Below are 17,066 nucleotides of genomic sequence, written 5' to 3' on the forward strand. Positions count from 1 at the left end.
GGTTTCCAGCATCGCCTCCCCAACCTTCTGGGAGGGTCAGGCTGAAACTCTTTGTCTTCTGGTTCTCGATGTACAAGTGCGAGGCCCCTGAAGCGCAGCTGTCCTGTAAAGCCAGGATCTGCAAATAACAGCTCAGGATCGTGCGAACACCCCCCGAAAAGTGCATTTATTGATGTGATTCTGGTGCTTTTTTGGTGGGTTGTGGAGATTTGCCATTTCTCAGGGGTCTCTGCCCTGGCTGCTGGGACCAAGGAGCTGGTGTCTGGTCAAGCAGGGAGGGAGAATGGGGGGCCATCAGCGTCGATGCGAAGGCTCACCTTGCTGCCCACAGAGCGGCCCAGGCTCAGTGGGCGCTCCTGATCGTCATTTTAATTAGCAATATATTCTGGCGGAGAACAAAGGTCTGTCTCGCTAAAGCAGATGGCGGGGGGGTTGGTTCTTGCCTTATTATGGGGAGAGGCCGGGGCGAGCAAACGGCAGAGGCTGCAGATGCTCGCCCGGGCCCCGAGCTGGAGGGCGGCGAGCATTGAAAGCCGTGGCCATCTGCTCCTCAAGCCCGGCCAAGCACGCGCCTGCCCAAATAATAATCATAATAACAACGCATTCCTGGGATCGCCCCTCCCGGCCCGCCGATGTGTGTGACCCGCATCCAGCTGTAGCACTGCCGGGGCCGGGGGAACAATGACATGGGGATGAGCCAGCCACCCCCACCACCACCCTTGGCTTTGTCCTCCCACTGGCGGTGGCCGACCCCGAGCCCCAGCCACACAAAGGGACCCCCGAGCCCTCCCCGGCACGGGGAGGGAGGTCACACGAGCTCCCTGGCGGGGGGGTGGCAGTGGGTTACCACCACCCCCCAACAGCCTCTTTTGGTATTTATGGAGTTACCATGTGCTGTGGTTTGGGGGCTCTTGGTTTGGAGGCGGGCCCTTGAAGCAAGGGGGGCTGGTGCTAAATGCTTTAGATCTGCTTCTGGAATCGAATATATATATATGTTGCTTATGGAAAAAGGCTTGGAGACGGCAGTGGCCCCCTGTTTCTGAGCATCGCTGCCTGGATTCACCTCGGTGCGCCCCCACCGCCCCCACCCCCGGGATGCACGGCCCCAAGGATGAGCGGCTGCAGGGTGGTAGCTCTGCCTGGTACCCAAAGGTACCTTCTCCCAGCACCGAACTGGCATACGTAGAGGCCCTTATGGGCTGGGATGGTGTCAGCTCTTGCGTTGTTGGGGACGTTTGTGTTTACGGGCTGTTGTCTGCCTTTGCAGGCAGTAATTTGACGGCACCTGTTGCCTCGGCTCCTGCTTTTTGTGTGCTTGTCCTGATGGTTTATCCGGCAAAGCAGCAACCTGCCACCCCAGCGCCTCGACGGTGGTGCTAGCAGGACAAAAATCTGCAGCTTTCTAGTGCAATGTTAGATATTGTGTTCTTGGCTTTGTCTGGAACATCCGGCAGAGCCGCAGGTTCCATCCCTGCCTGTGACCTGCCTCTGCCAGGCTGATTTCTGCTGGGGAAAGCAAAGGTTAAGCCCCCCCCACACGCACACTTCTCCATCCAAGGCCCTCCCCAAAAGCAGAGGGGTATCGAGATGCTGCAGGATCGTATGGCCCTCGGACGGTCCAGCAGATGAAATGGGAGCAAGCAGAAGAGCTAAAAAAAAAAAAGTAAGTCCGGTGACCTAATCCAGTTTCCATGGCAACGTTGTAGATTAATGGCTTTTAGCTGTAATCTGAATGAGATGTATTGAAGTTTTATATGATGATTTAGAGCCTCTTTATGTCCTGGGTGACTTTGACTTCAAATCCATCAGTCACGTGCAGGCAGGAGTATCCACTTGTAGCGGCGGCGAGGCAACATCTGCCGCTGCTGCTGCTAAACCAGGAGTTAATATTGCTGAGCATCGCCTGTGAGTAAATACCCTCAGATGGTACCAGGGTGGCAGAGACAAGACAACATGTAATACCCGGGGAAATCATTTTAAATCACGTACTTCTGCCCTGCTGCCGGTGCCGCCTGAGCTGATGTGGTATCGCCACTGAGGAAGCAGGATGGCTTAATACCAGCAAAGAGTGTGGGTTTGGGGTTTTTTGGGGGGGTTTCTTTTTTTTTTTTTTCTGTTCCCCCCTCTAGCTAGCTCAGCATAGAACTTGTTGGCAGCATGGCTCTGTCTCCTGACCCACAGTTAGCAGAGGCGTTTTGGAGTGGAGCTTGGGCTGCTGGCCCTCGAGCTCCGCAGGCAGATGGGTGCCCCTTGTCAAAGGGGAAAGCACAAAGCAGCAAAAGCTTCATTTCCCCGCATCGCACGTGCTCTGGAAGCAGATGTCCCCATCGCAGTCGTGGGCTCATTGCAACTTAATTAACCTGCCACGGATGTGCGTGTCCCCCCACCCCAGTGCCTGGGACACCCGGGCTCCGCGGCTGGCATGGGTGATGTGGTCATCCACGGAGGGGAACCGGGATGAGGGATGGTGGTATTCCATGCAAGTTTCTGCCGACGGCTACTCATGATGGGGATGCTCGAGACTCGAAATGTGCTGTGCTCCCGGCTTGCAGGCTGGAGATCCACGTGGGCTGGGGGTAGCTTTTCTGCAATGGGAAAAGAGGGTGCTGGAAGGAGAGGATAACCCAACCGCAGGCGCTCATGCAGCCCATGATCTTCCCTGTCTCCTCATCTCGACCATTGATACCTCTAAGACAAGCAGCATGGTTTGCTTGGAGGGCAAATCCCTCGCTCTCCCATCAACCTGCTGGACTCGGATCTGTCACCTCTCGTGGGTCGTTTGCAGGGCATTAGGTGTCTCTTGCTGCAGCTGGGGTTTATCCCCGCCGAAAAACCTTGTGTGCCAGCAAAAGGCAGCATCAAAGAGCCGTGGATTGCCAGCCCAGCCCACGGGGAGTGGGGAGATGAAAGCCTGGCGGCGTTGCTGGAGCCCTGTAGCTTGTTTGATGCTGATTGCAGAGTCTCTTTCATACGGGTGATGTCTTGCAATAGTAATAACTCGGGAACCTTTCGTTTTCTCCCCAGCGCTGGAAGACGCGAGACAGCGAGGAGTATGAGGCCGAGGGTAAGAGCAAACAGCAGCGCTTGTGTGTGCTAATTGTCTCTTTAGCTTTGAAGGTGAATGAGAGGAGCACTTTGGGATGGTCTCAGGCCAGCTGGGCGCACTGAGCGGTCCCAGCCTGGCTTGACAAGGGGCACGTGGGGCAAGCAAGCCCCGAGTTAGGCACGAAAGCTAAAGCAGGGCTCCTTGGAGGGCACAGTCTTGTGTCTTACCCTTTCTGCTCTCTTTTCTTCCTCCTGCCCGGCGCGGGGGCTGCCCTGCTGCAGGTGTCCCCGGTGTCCCTGGCCCCAGCACCCCCAGAGCAGCAGCCGGGGCCGGCCCTGGTCCCCACTCCTGCCCCGGGGGCTGCTGGCTGTAGTGGGGCACGGTGGGCACTAGATGTCAGCACGGACCAGTCATTAAATGTGTCCTAATTGTCCTGTAAGACCCCCCCCTCCCCCCGGCGTGACTGTGGGGCTTTGGCGCTAACCCTCAGCCGGACCTGCAGCACGCAAAGATATGTTTATAACTAAGCCATGCAACTTATAACTGCTTCAACACCTCGTCCATCTTCCAACCATTCTCTAACCCCTACCCCATCCATGGGGACCTCATTTTTGCTCCAAAAGCTGCTATTCCAGGGAGTGGTAGCGGGTGGAAGGAGGTGGCCTGGCAGCTGAGGAAGCTCTTACTGGTTGGTGTCTAGTGAGCGTTCCCAGCTGGGTGAGACTGCACTCCAGGCATTTGCTGGGGGTAGAGGAAATGTATTCAGCTGAAGGCTGTTGGGTTTTCTCCTTCCCCTGAAGGGCTGTTTGGAAGTTATTAGATTAAAACATACGCTACAGTTTACATTCAAAGGGGGTGGAAGTTTAGGCAGCTCCACCTGGGGGGTGACGTTTATGGAGACGGGCAACCACTGAAGTTCTCGACCTGGTCAAGGTATATGTGGATATGAAACTTGCACAGTCCTTTCCCTTGATCCTGTAACTGCCCAGAAGAGGAGGGGTCCCTTCTCCATCCATGCCAGCAGCCAAGGTGGCAGGGCTGCGCTTCCCCTGGTCACCAGCCCATGTTGGCCATCGGACTCATCCATGTCCCCAGAGATCCTCCTGGCTGCAGCTCACCCTGCGCCTGCATCTGCCTGCTCTAGGTGAAACTGCTCGGGCAGGGGGGTTGGACTTAGATGATCTCCTCTCTTAGAGGTCCCTTCCAACCCCTATCATTCTGTGATTCTGTGGATATGAGGTTCCCTCGCCTGTGGTGGCCCACACGAGTTGAATGTTGAGCAGGATCTGCTCCCTCTGGGAGAGTCCGATAGCCATGCTGGTGCTGGTACCCCAAAATTACAAGTGTGCAGGATGAGGTAAGGCACACTTGGGGTCTGATGCGCAAGGAGGGAGGCTCTGCCTGCTGTAGCAGTGAGTCCCCTGTGACATGCAGAGCCCCCAGGTCTTCTGGTGGTCACTTGCATGCAGTGGTTGGGCAGAAACCAGAGCAGTTTTCCCCATTTCCAGGGCAGCTGCGCTTCTGGAACCCAGATGATCTGAATGCCTCCCCCAGCACCTCGCTGCCTACCCCAGACTGGATAGAGGAGAAGCTGCAGGAGGTCTGCGAGCACCTCGGCATCACCAGGGACGGCCACCTGAACCGGAAAAAGCTCGTCTCCATTTGCGAGCAGTATGGGCTCCGAACAGCGGCCGGGGAGGTGAGTGGCCATGTACGGAGCCACACGCACCAGCACACAAGCCTGGGTTTTAGCTGTGGCCCCCACAAAGCCTGTCCTGCGGTTGACCCCAAGCCTGAAGCACAAGTGCTGGTTAACAGGTTGCTACTTGGAAGGCGGTTTTCACCTCCAACCAGTGGCTTTCCAGCGATTTTGTTAGTATCAAACCATCGGACGTTAGAGGCTGTTCTGGCAGAAGGCAGATGCCAGCCTTGCTGACCCCGTAGCGTGCGTGTCCTCTCATGCCATCGTGGAGTAAACTGGAATTTCAAAACATATCCCAGATTCCAAGCATGTCTCCTTAATCCCAGAAATCTTCTAGCTAGACAGCAAGTATGGGTTAAAATATTCATAGATGGTTGCTTTTGACTTTGTGAAGGCCTGCGGGCTGTTCCTGTCCTGTAGGAAGAGTCCACGGGAAAATTATTTCTCTTGCAAAAAGTCTCTCATCAATTTAGGATTCAGTTTTGTAAAAAAAAAAAAAAAAAAAAAAAACCCAAAACAAAAAAAAAACAACCCCAGACTGTTTTGCATCTTAAAATAACATGGCTTGTAATCATTTCCTTCATAAAAGCGTGTTTCTGAGCAGGTATTCCTTTGCAAGAAAATGTTTTCAGGATATTAAGGCAGAAAATGCAAAAATAAACCATAGACAGAGAAATGGCGAGGGATTCATCTTAATATCTCTGGTCCTTACGAGGTTCGTCTCGCTTTTCAGAAAGCAGACTGCCCTGGAGCATAAACCACATTTATTATAACCTTGCAGTGTCTTACTGTGTTTTTGGTTTATTTTCGCCTGGTCACTTCAAGCTGCTGGGGTTTTGGCATCTCTCTCTCTACCTTGCGCTGAATCCCTGCGGTCACCCTGTCTCGGGAGCAGAATGGCACAAGGGGTTTTCGCGCCGCCTCGCAAGGTGGAGGCTCCAAGCTGAGATGACCAGGAGCTTACACGCGTTGACAGGCAGGATTTTCATAGTGTATGTGGCTCTGCAGTTTTCCATCCAAAGATTGCCGTGCCCCAGCGTTAGGCTGATGTAATGTGCCAGGCAGCTTTTGCTTTGCCTTTTTTTTTTTTTTTTTTGTAGAGCCTTGGGAATAGGATGTTTTCTATTGTGCCAAATCGTTACCGCGGGGCTTTTGGCAATAGCAGGTGTGATTTCTGTCCTCTGCCGCTTGCAGGTCCTTGAAGAGGTGCTCCATAACCTGGAGCAAGATGGCACCATGAGCATAGAGGACTTCTTCTACGGCTTGTTTAGAAACGGAAAGTTGCTGACGCCCTCGGCGTCTACTCCGTACAGACAGCTGAAACGACACCTCTCCATGCAGGTGAGAAATCGAGGTGGATCTTGGAGTAAAAGCAGGAGGAGGGGGGAGAAGTGCTGGGAAAATTCCACCTTACCTGCCTCCTCCTCTTCCTCCCGTCTTTGTCCCTGTGGTGGGGACAAATCGGAGGTCCCCTTGGAGATGGTGGCAGAGCTCGGGGATTGGAGCAGAGCCGGGGATGCTCCGGTGAGCACAGCAGCACCGTGGGCATCTGCCTCTGCCCTGAGTGAGAGCGATGGGGTGAAGCTGCTGCAGGCTTTCTCGGGGTGTGGGGGGGGATAAAGCAGAAAACGCGCCCCTGGTAAAGGGGAGATGGCTTCCCTTTGCCGTGGCGTGGAGATGGCTCTTGCAAGCTGTGAAGTGCAGTAAGTAAATGGTATAAACTGGGTGCAGGGGGAAGCGGTGGCTGGGGGTAGGCTGGATGCTGTGGGCATGCAGGTCCCACATAGAATCACAGAATGGTTTGGGCTGGAAGGGACCTTAAAGGTCATCTCGTCCCACCCCTGCCCTGGGCAGGGACACCTCCCACCAGACCAGGTTGCTCCAAGCCCCGTCCAGCCTGGCCTTGAACACCTCCAGGGATGGGGCAGCCACAGCTTCTCTGGGCAACCTGGGCCAGGGGCTCACCACCCTCACGGCCAAGAATCTCTTCCTAATATCTAACCTATATCTACCCTCTTCCAGTTTGAAGCCGTTAGCCCGTGTCCTATCACTACATGCCCTTGTAAAAAGTCCCTCTAATTTTTCTTTTTTCTGCTCTAATATTTTTTTTTTTGAGAGAGAAAGAGTTTGACATCTTTGCCTGGAGGCTGAGGGCTGTAGCAAAAGCGCCAGTGCATACGCTCCCTGCAGGCTTTTTAGGGGAGGTGACGCTTGAAACCAAGAACGGATAGCGCAAAACACTTTTGGAGCATTGAGGACAGCTCTGAGGCTGTTCCTCCTCGGGATTTATTTTAAATCTGAAGCGCCTGGTTGCGCTGTGGTGCCGTGAGGTCAGCAGCGGGGCTCCTGCCGCCTATTTGCTTGGCAGTGGGGAAATGCAGACCTTAATCCTTAATCTCCAGACTACTGTTAGCGAAATTACATTTATAAGCCTTTCCCGTCGCGGGGTGGCCAGATGCCCGGCTCTGCCCGTGCCCCGTCTCACCCTCTCCCCTCTCCCCGCAGTCCTTCGACGAGAGCGGGCGGCGCACAGCCACCCCCTCGGCCATGCCCAGCACCGTCGGCTTCTGCCTCTTCTCCAGCCTGGACGATGGGATGGGCTACGGCTGCGTGGAGGGGGTCCTCGACTGCTGGCACCAGGAGGGCATAGAGAACAGCCAGGAGATCCTCAAGGTAACCAACACCTCCACCTCACCCCTTTTATTTACCTTATTTTTTTAATCCTCTGTGTGGGATGCCGGACTGTAGCTGAATTATTTTTTTTTTTTTTTTCCCCCCTCCTTAAACTTCCCAGTGCTAAGTGCCGAGTCTGACCGTTCTGGGAAACTTCTGATCATTTCCCTTACTGGTGCGTCCCAGAGAGCTAGAAGTTAATGATAAAAAAAAAAAATGTAGCGTGACTTCCAGCTCGGCTCGAAGAGGTCACCTATATTTGTAGAAAGCAATTTAATTCCTTTACCTCCCTGAAAAGCTGCACCCGCAAACCTTTTAGCACGGGGATGAGCTGAATTATTGCTCGCGCCGAGGTGGGAGGACGGCACTTGAAATCCTGCCCCGCAGTTAGCATTTTATTATACGGAGTAAAAGGGTAAGGGGGGTGGCAAATCAGATACCTGAAGTAAACCCCATCCCCGTCCCTCTCGCTACAAGCCATGGGTGGGAGAAGAGAATTTCACGTGTATTCTGAGAGCGTCGCTGGGCTCCCTGCAGCAGCGGTGGCAGATTTCTCTTGGCATCTAATTGCGGATTTTGAACAATCCAGGTTGTCGTAAATGCTTGATCCGAAGCTCTGCTGTTGCTCTCGGGCAATAAAACCCACTTGTAGGCTGGGCTCGTGCAGACCAGCTTGATAACCTGGTCCTGCTTTTACTGGGCTCACGTGGTACGTCTTTGCTTCCTCTGCTGCTTGTTGTTTTCCTTAGCTCATAGCTCGCTTTTACCGGTGGCCCTGGGGTGGTTTTTCCGGTGTTTCAGCCCCACCGTTAGCCCCGCTGCGCTCTGCTTTGTGCTCTGGCAGAGTTAGGCTGAAGGAAACGACAAGCCGTTGCTGACGATAACTTAATTTCTAAGAGGTGGGATCCTTGCTACCGCATACCTCCTACAAGGCTGCTTCTGTGCTCTCTCCGTTGCAAGAGCTGGTTTTGTTTGTCTCCGACCACTTTCTTGCAGCATTTGAATACGTAAAAAGGCCGGTGTAGTTAGGTCCCGTAGAGAATTAACACTTTTAATCAGGCGTGAGCTTAATTTCCTGTTGGTCTTGCAGCACAACCAGGACATTTTTTCCATCCCCGCAGCTGGCAGCAGCTCTTCCACGTAGGAAGGTGGCAGAGATGTCTGGTTTATTGCCCCAAAGGCATTTGTGACAGATTAATCAGCAAGCAAAGATCTCTTCTGAGCCTCCTCATTTTATTCTGTCACTCCACGTAGAAATGTCTCCGGGCTCCTGCAGGGCAGGGAACCTCGTTCTGCTCTGACGCCGCGCTGTTTTGCAGGCTTTGGATTTCAGCTTGGATGGGAAGGTGAACCTGACGGAGCTGACGCTGGCGCTAGAAAATGAGCTTTTAATAACCAAGAATGGAGTCCATCAGGCAGCCCTGGCCAGCTTCAAAACGGAGATCAGACACTTGCTGTAAGTCACCAGGATCACCGGCTCTGCCGCTTCCTCGCTCTCTGTTTCGCCGAGCAGGAGCTGAAGTAGCAGCCGATTAATGGGGGTTCATAGCATCTCTCCGAGGGGTATCGGTGCGGTGCTGCCACTCCGCCGCAAGGTTAGGTTCTCCGTTAGCTCAGTCGGAAACTTTCAACTCTCTCATTTTGCATGGGCGAACCGCTCAAGCCCAAGCATCGCAGAAAAATATACTTTAAAATATAAAAATAAATAATAAAATAATTAAAAAAAAAAAAAAGCAAAGCGGCAGGCTGTTTCCAGCCCCACTCTGCAGTATGGAAACGGGCACCGCAACCTGCAGCGGGTGTTGATGGCCAAGGAACGCGAAACTTAAGGCTGGTGCCATTTGGTAAGCAGGACCTTTAATCCCAACTGATTTCTTGCAGTAGCGTTCCGTAGGTTTTGCCATGTGGTAGAGGCGTGGGTGAGGGACAAAACCACCAGGTGTCCCGCCCCCCCCCTTTTTTTTTTTTTTTTTTTTCATTTGAAAGTCGACATAGTTTGACTTGGCACAGCACTTGCCATGCCAGCTCCTCTACTGAGAGAGTGTGGGAGATGGGAAACACCTCCCTGAATGTATATTTGTTAATTTATAAATTATATACATGTACTACTGGAGCTCAAATGCTTTGTTTCCACGCACCAATGGATCATCTTGTCCAACCCCTCTGGAGACCCCCGCTCCGAGCGTTGCACCCTCAGTTCTGCGTTGGTTCATTGCTGTTGGATAACTGTTGCATCCATCTGCCACGAGCACAAGCTCCAGTCGATGGCGGTGTCTGGATTGTACTGCAAATCTTTGAATAGTTTAGATTATTTATCAGCTTCTGCGTCCACCTCCATGCAGTACCGTAGGTGACTCTTGCTGGTCCTGCACATGTCCTGTTACCTATCGGCTTATCACTTGTACGTGCAAGCTGCCTGTTCCACTTGCGTGGCTGCAAGATGAGGCTTCCCATGGTTTGTGTCTACACGTCTAAATACATTTTTACACTCACCCAGTGGAAAGATTTGTTATTAAGTTCCCATCAAGGAAGCTGCTCAATGTAACAGATCTTAGTAGATTGGACATAGTGTAAGGATGAAGTGGTAAAGGTAAGAAAATGATGAGAACAAGTAAATGGGGCAGAAAGTGGCCTGGCAAAATGGCACAGAGCTGCAATTTGGGGGGGCTAGACCACAGCTGAGGAGTTCAAGCGTTGAGGTCTTGGGACCTATGTGCGTATCAAGACATGTCCAGAGCTATGTGTGCAAGTTCATATCTAGTGACTAAATGCAGTTGATGAGGCCCTTGGAGAGCTTTCTGAGCTGTTCTTTTCTGATGAGCCCCTTGCAAGTACCTTCTCTGGGGGAGCCAGGAGGGGTGACCTAATCCAGGCGGGCTGTGTTTTACCCTAGGGAGAGGGTTGACCAAGTGGCCAGAGAGAAAGAGAAGCTGCGCTCGGACTTGGAAAAAGCCGAAAAGCTGAAATCCCTGATGGCCTCCGAAGTTGATGACCACCACGCGGCAATTGAGCGCCGGAATGAGTACAACCTCAGGTATGGCGTCCCGGTTCATCCCCCCGCTCCTCTGTGGCGTCACTGCCACGGCATTGCAGGGACGCGGTGACAGACGTAGTGGCTTGGTGCTGGCCGACTGTCACCGAGCTTCGTTCGCAGCGGTGTCTGCCGCCTGCTGCTTCTTATGAGCTCTTCTTATCTCCGACGCCTTCATAGGAAGCTGGATGAGGAGTACAAGGAACGAACTGCAGCTCTGAAGAACGAGCTCCAGAGGGAGCAGGAGCAAATCCTGCAGCAGGCAAACAAACAGCGGCTGGAGCTGGAGCAGGAGATAGAAAAGCTGAAAACAGATGAGAACTACATCCGGGACCGCCTGGCCCTTTCCCTGAAGGTAACGGGGACTCAACGGAGCCGGCATTTTTCCCCCCCAAAGGTCAAGGGTGCCCAGAAGCGGGGAGCGAGGCTCGCAGCGTAGTCCTTGGTGAGAGGATGTGTCACAGTGCACGTGGAGCTCGCTCAAAGTCACTTCAGCAGCCAGACAGAGGCGTATCCCTGAGAACTGCTTTTTGGGTCACCTCGATAGGTCACTCCTTGGATTCATAAGGCTCCAGTTCAAATCACTGCTGCCATCAAGTGCAGAGTGTGCGTTGTGTACGGCTACCGGCTGGGCCATCTGCCTTGCTGGCTCTTTGGCTGCCCAGACAGGAGATAATAAGTCTTGACAAAGTTTAAAATACTACTTTAAAAACAAATAATAAAAAAAAAAAACACCTCTAAAGCAAGCTTGCTGTTACGCCTTTCGATGATTTATCCACTTCCTAATGCAATGGTGTCACCCAACCGTGACCTCACAGATTCACATCCTTTTTCTAGATTTTTTTTTTTAATTAGAAAACATTTAAGTTGAAACTCTTTTTATCTGACCACTGCCTTACCATACAATTAACTTTTGCTCAGTTTAAAATAAATAAATAAATAAATGGTAGCATTATCTTACAAATGACATCAAAAGCGCTGCCAGTCCGAGGGAGCTAATATACCCTCGCAGATGTTCAGGCAAGCGGCTTTTGAAGGGGGTGGCTGTCCTGTGAGCATCAGGAAAATCGTAAAATATTCCTCCTGAAGCAGCCGTCTGGAGGGTGAGAGGAGCAGAGGAGCGCGGGGTCTGAGCCGGCTGCGGGTCTGGAGTTCACACTCGCTGTTTTGCTGCGGGAAGAGGGGTTACGTGTGCGTGGATTCATCATTCTCCTCTTCGGCTGAAGCTTGTAACAGCGTTGTGCTCTGATGTGACTGGGAGATTAGCCTTTTCTAAGGAGTTACCACGTGTTAATGTTTTCCTTCTCCAAATGCTGAGGCTGTTGGGGATTTTTGTTTGGTCCAGGAAAACAGCCGCCTGGAAAGCGAGTTGTTGGAAACGGGAGAAAAACTGGCCGAGTACGAAAGTTTGGCAAGCAAACTGCAGAGGAACTTGGAAAACGTCCTGGCTGAGAAGGTAAATATTCCTTTTCCCGGTATGCTTCCAGAATTAAATGGCTTTTCAGTTACTACACTCGAGCTGCCAATTTAAGTAATAGCCGGAGGCTCTTGGGGTCCCTACCCAGATGTGACCAAGCCTGCCTTGTTGGCATGAGCTGCCTGCCTGACTTCCAGTTAAGGAAACTAAAGATATTCCACCTTAGCTGTAGTTTTACACTAATTGATAGGGGGGAGCCTCACGGTGAAATAATCATCCCACAGATCTGCAGGGATCGTTTTTTCCCCAGCACGTAGTTTTTGATAGAGCCACCGTGCTGGTCCTTTCTAGGGTAGATGACACAAGAGGTGTTAGGTGTTACCTGGCATCTCTGCTGGACTTAGGCGAAAATCGATGTGAACAGCTGATGATGGTCGTATTGTAATAAACTCATCAATGTCAGCTTCTCCAAAGGCATTTCAGTGTGTCTGCATCCATAGACAAAGCCTCCTCTACTGGGATTCTCACCCAGCATCTGTTTTCCAGACTTCTTTAAAGCTGGGATTATTTATCCAACTGAGACGTGCGTCTGCTAAAACTAGGAAGCTGTGCTCTGAAATCTAAAGTTAGCACGAGAGCTACGGCGAGATAGCAGCTAGTATTTGTCAGGGAGGTTGCTCATTGCCCCCTAACCAGCATGGAAACAGAGCTTCTGTATTTAAAATAAGCGAAAACAGAGGCTGCTTGCCAATGGCACCTGGGCTGTGATGAGCCGGGCCGTTTGGTGGAAGAGTTAACTGGATCATCCCGTTCATGCCGTTTCAGTTTGGTGACCTGGATCCCAGCAGCGCGGAGTTTTTCCTGCAGGAGGAGAGGCTGGCACAGATGAGAAGTGAATACGAGCGGCAGTGCAGAGTAAGTGGAGACCCAGCACCCGTCTGCGCTGAGAACACCCTCACTGCAAACAGCAGCCCAGAGCAGCGATATAATGCTGCTGGGGTTTTTTTTGTTGGTTTTTTTCTTTTTTTCCTGTGTAATGTTTTTTTTCCATTAACCCAAGTTCTTGCAGGACGGAAGCTCTTGCCACAAAGGCAATCGGCCAAGCTATGAGGGAGGAGGTGCCACGAGGGTGGGCTTGGGTAGGGTCTATGGAGCATCCTTCATCCCCCAGCTGGACATCAGGCTCAACTCCTACACTAGCGGGTTTTTGATTCACGAAATAAACTTTGCCCTAATTTGAGTTCAGAACAGCAGAAATAGGATGTACCCGAGTTTTTAGTGGTTTCCAAAACCAGTAGCGTTTTCTTAAAATAAAACTGAAAATCTGAAGCTTGTCTTCTCCTCCCCAAATTTTGTATGGCTGAAATACTTCTTCAAGGTGGGCCCACAAGTGTCTATTTACATATTGACTTTCTGACGACTACTATGGTTACGGGCATTTGGTTCATCTGCTCTGTATCATCCTTTTCATTCAATAAAGGACTACCGCAGCAAAAGTCAGTCTAATCTGAAACAGCAGGGTAGCTCTCTTAGGAAGTTGCCTTTTAAAAGCAAAGATTTTCTAGAAATAGTTGCTGAATGGGTACGTCTTGATAATAAGTTCCTTGAATATGCAATCGGTGGCTTGTTTTTTTTTTTCTGGTACTGTCTGATATGAATCAGTATTTAAGGTTCACTTTCTGAACCACTGAAATCTGCAGAATTGCATGTTTACACATTCAGGGATTCGTTTTCCTCAATAAACGCCGTTCACTGAGCGGGGCGCATGGCGTTTGGCACAAACATGCGGGATATTCCGCATGAGCAGAAAGTACCAGATGGCAAACGCAGTAATGAGGATATCTCTTTCCTAATTTGATCCTTTGCTTCTGATTTGATGATTTTTTTTTTTTCCAAGTAGATGGTGTTTGAAGAGGTATTTGACCGTTTGAAAACGTGCCTAAGCTGCTGTTTAAAAAATTTCGTAGGAAGAAGGAATAAAGTGAAAGGTCCTGGAGCATGACGTGCTTTAGAGGCAGAATATGTACAGGCTGTCGGTCTGAAGAAGGTTCTGCTCTTTTAGTGAGAAACACCTCTGTTGTTTGCACAGGTTGGAACCTGGAGAAGAGCGTTGTTTTGCGGATAGGATGACTGTGGCATGACGGCAGGGTTATCAACGAGTCTTTACCTACTGTAATTCCCTCCTAAATGTCTCACTGTGGGTCTGTGTTGATGTACAGATGCTCAGTTGCCTTGGTTGCTTTCACTCAGGCTTCTTTGTCGTGTCCTCCCCCACCCCCCGACTTCTCAGGAGCTGCAAGACCAGATAGATGAGCTGCAGTCGGAGCTGGAGGAGTACCGTGCCCAAGGCAAAGTGCTCAGGCCTTCGCTGAAAAATTCGCTGTCAGAAGAGTTCGACATCGATATGAAAAGCCACGGCAACAGTGGCATTGAGCCTGACCAAGGTAAAGTGCATCTCCTGTATGACCAGCTTCTGTGCTGTAGGTATTGATGGTAACATCGTGGAGGCAATTAACGTAAAAAACTTTCCCAGACCTTCACAGTGAGACTCGGACACCACCTCCGTTTTGCTCTTTACCATTAAGTGGATATTCAAAACCGAAATTAATGTTCGCAGTTTCATGTCTCTCTGTGCGATGGGAATCTGAGAGCTGCAAGTAGCTGCCTAAAATATAAATTGATGCAATAATTTTGTTGAGAATGTATCTCCCTGGGCTTCCAGAATATGTATATAATTACTGTTTTTAAAGGGCTTGGTTCAGAAGACTGCAATCCATTAAATATGAGCATAGAGGCAGAAATGGCTATTGAACAAATGAAGGAGCAGCATCACAGGGATCTACATCACCTCAAACAGGAGCTTGAAGACACGGTAAGCTACTTTAAGTTAAACCTTCACAACTCTTCCAGCCTCTTCATACAGGTGGGAATGGTCTTGAAGAAGGACTTTTTAATTCCTGGTCAAATGATAACTTTTCTGTGAATCTGAGCCTCTGCCTTCCCTGTTCCTTCCGCACGTTGCCGTGCGATGGAGAGGTGCTGGAGAGGGCTGAATGAACGCTGCAGTAGATCCTCACGCCGCCCACCAGCTCACGAGAGAGCAGTCGAGCCTCTCCAAGGCAGTATCGCGTTTCCCGTCTTGAAAGCCTGCTGCATCCAAATTAGCCACTTCATTCCCGCTGCCATGGGATAATTGTGGGTTAGAAAGGCTGCTGGCAGGAGTCTGTGTTGCTAAATGCTGTCCTTGTGCAGTCTGGTGGTGTCGAAATGTGATCTGCGCTGTGGGAGTACGGAAACTCCGCTTGTTGCGATACCTGTGCTACGGAAAATGGGCCGTCAGCTCCCCATCTTTTGGGTGTCCATCTGCAGATTGATCTTGAGGTGCACTGGTGTGGAGATGGCCGTGGCTCTCTTCTCCAAGAGCTGGTTCAGGACCAGACGTCCGGGGTCCTATCAGGCTTCTACTGCATCCATCAGACCAGTGCCCACCTCCAGATGAGAGGTGGCTGTATCGTTATAATTGTTATAGAACTATAATCTGTTCACTTCATGTATGGGATAACACAGGTGCACTGAAACTGCGTTGTGACAAAGCTGGGATGGGAGTGGGAAAAGGGGACTGGTAAAATACTGCCCAAAAATCATTGACGTTCCCTTAAGGGTTCCATCTCAGTTGTGCTTAAAAGCAGAACAAAACACCAAACCCAAACACCGGTCAAAAAACCCCAACCAAATTAAAAAACCCAAGCCAAAGCCACCCCAGCCTTTTTAAAAGGAAAGGCCTCACCTGCCTCTTAATTTAGGGAAGGCTTTGAAAAAGTAATCGGTGAAATTAAAAAAAAAAAAAATTCCAATTGCAATTTGCAAAACTGACCTGGGACTTAAAAGTTGTTAGTGGCTTCTCTTTTCATAAATTTGCTTAATGGAAAAGCATTAATTTCCCTGTCTTCTAGATAATAATCATCTTTATCCCAGTAAGAAGTTAAGCTGAGCACTTTAGCGTCCTTTACAAGGGAAATCAATGTAAGATGCCAACGTGTAAATCAAAATATTCTGTAGAACGTATGGAGATATATAACAGCAAATTGTTGCAAAAGCGTCTCTGTAGAACATTCTGTAGAAAAGGAACCCATCTGATCTGTTTTCCTTTTTGTAGGTGAGCCATTACGAAAAGCAGCTAGATGAGACAAAAATCCACTGTGAAAAGGAGCAAGAGGATATGAGGAAGAAGTACACTGAGGAGATGCACGTCATGGAAAAGCAAATAACTGGCCTCAAAAATCAAGTTGCAGAACTGCAAGGAGAGGCCGCAGTGCTCAGAGAACAGCAAGAAAAGCTCGACTGTAAATACAACGATGAGAAAACCAAATTAAAAATGAGTTTCGATGAGGAAAAAGCCAATCTGCAAGAACTGTTGAGGCAGGAGCACGAAGAAGACGTTAGAGCCAGGCTGGAGCAGGTAAACGAGAAGTTTAGCCAAGAACGGGAAGAACTGATTCAAAATGGTGCCTGGGTGGAAGAAAAGATGAGAGTTTTAGTGCAGAGGCTGCAGGAAGAGAAGGGAGAGCTGGAACGCAGCTTTCACGAGCAGCTGAAGAGGCTGGCGGAAGTGCATGCCCTGGAGAAGGAAGAGCTCCGTCAAGAGCTGCTGAGGAAGCACCAGCAGGACCTGGAGGAGGAAAGGTGAGTGCCACCGTCGGCAGGGACAGGAGCGCTGTGCGCTGACTGTGATGGCTTGGCCTGGTGGCCAAGGTGAACCTAGTGCAGAAATGGCTCCCCACGCTTAATTCGAGCGTACTAACTGTACAGCGCTGGTACCTGTTGTACTCCAGAACACTGGGCTGCTTCCCAGGGGCTTTTTCTTCTGACCTTCCTCAAGCAGATATTTCTATTGGTTTGATTTTTTTTTTTTAGCTCACCTGAAGGCAACAACAGTGTTGAAGCATAACCAGACGTGATTAATTTGAGTTCTGTTCAGGATCCCTGTGTTTTACAAATCCCTGCTTTGTACTTTTAAGGCATTTGGGTTTTCAGAGCTCTCCTTTCCTAAAGAAGTAAAGGGATGGCTTTTATCCAGGATCAAGTGTCAAAAAAACCTGAAATTGTCCTGGGGTGACAGGGAGAGATGATGGGGTAAGAACATCTGCCCCTACAAATCTGATCACAAGAATTAGAAGGGCCTATATTGTACATTAAA

General features: G+C 50.5%; 1 protein-coding gene across 10 annotated transcripts in view; it reads left to right on the forward strand.

Moving 5' to 3' along the window:
* Nucleotides 1-17,066, forward strand: part of NIN (ninein) — a 63,370-nt gene that overhangs the window by 24,260 nt on the left and 22,044 nt on the right. For all 10 annotated transcript variants that reach the window (XR_012586584.1, XR_012586586.1, XR_012586585.1 and 7 more), the window contains exons 5-16: nucleotides 3,025-3,064; nucleotides 4,555-4,745; nucleotides 5,943-6,089; nucleotides 7,254-7,421; nucleotides 8,741-8,877; nucleotides 10,315-10,455; nucleotides 10,633-10,807; nucleotides 11,798-11,908; nucleotides 12,695-12,784; nucleotides 14,160-14,313; nucleotides 14,620-14,741; nucleotides 16,026-16,552. Coding sequence is in view for 6 of the 10 variants with exons in the window: in XM_074583560.1 (XP_074439661.1) it covers nucleotides 3,025-3,064; nucleotides 4,555-4,745; nucleotides 5,943-6,089; nucleotides 7,254-7,421; nucleotides 8,741-8,877; nucleotides 10,315-10,455; nucleotides 10,633-10,807; nucleotides 11,798-11,908; nucleotides 12,695-12,784; nucleotides 14,160-14,313; nucleotides 14,620-14,741; nucleotides 16,026-16,552 (2,003 nt within the window). In the remaining 4 variants the exon portion in view is untranslated. The remainder of the gene's footprint in view (nucleotides 1-3,024; nucleotides 3,065-4,554; nucleotides 4,746-5,942; nucleotides 6,090-7,253; nucleotides 7,422-8,740; nucleotides 8,878-10,314; nucleotides 10,456-10,632; nucleotides 10,808-11,797; nucleotides 11,909-12,694; nucleotides 12,785-14,159; nucleotides 14,314-14,619; nucleotides 14,742-16,025; nucleotides 16,553-17,066) is intronic.

Source organism: Larus michahellis, chromosome 4 (genome assembly GCF_964199755.1).
Source record: "Larus michahellis chromosome 4, bLarMic1.1, whole genome shotgun sequence".
Lineage (NCBI taxonomy): Eukaryota > Metazoa > Chordata > Aves > Charadriiformes > Laridae > Larus > Larus michahellis.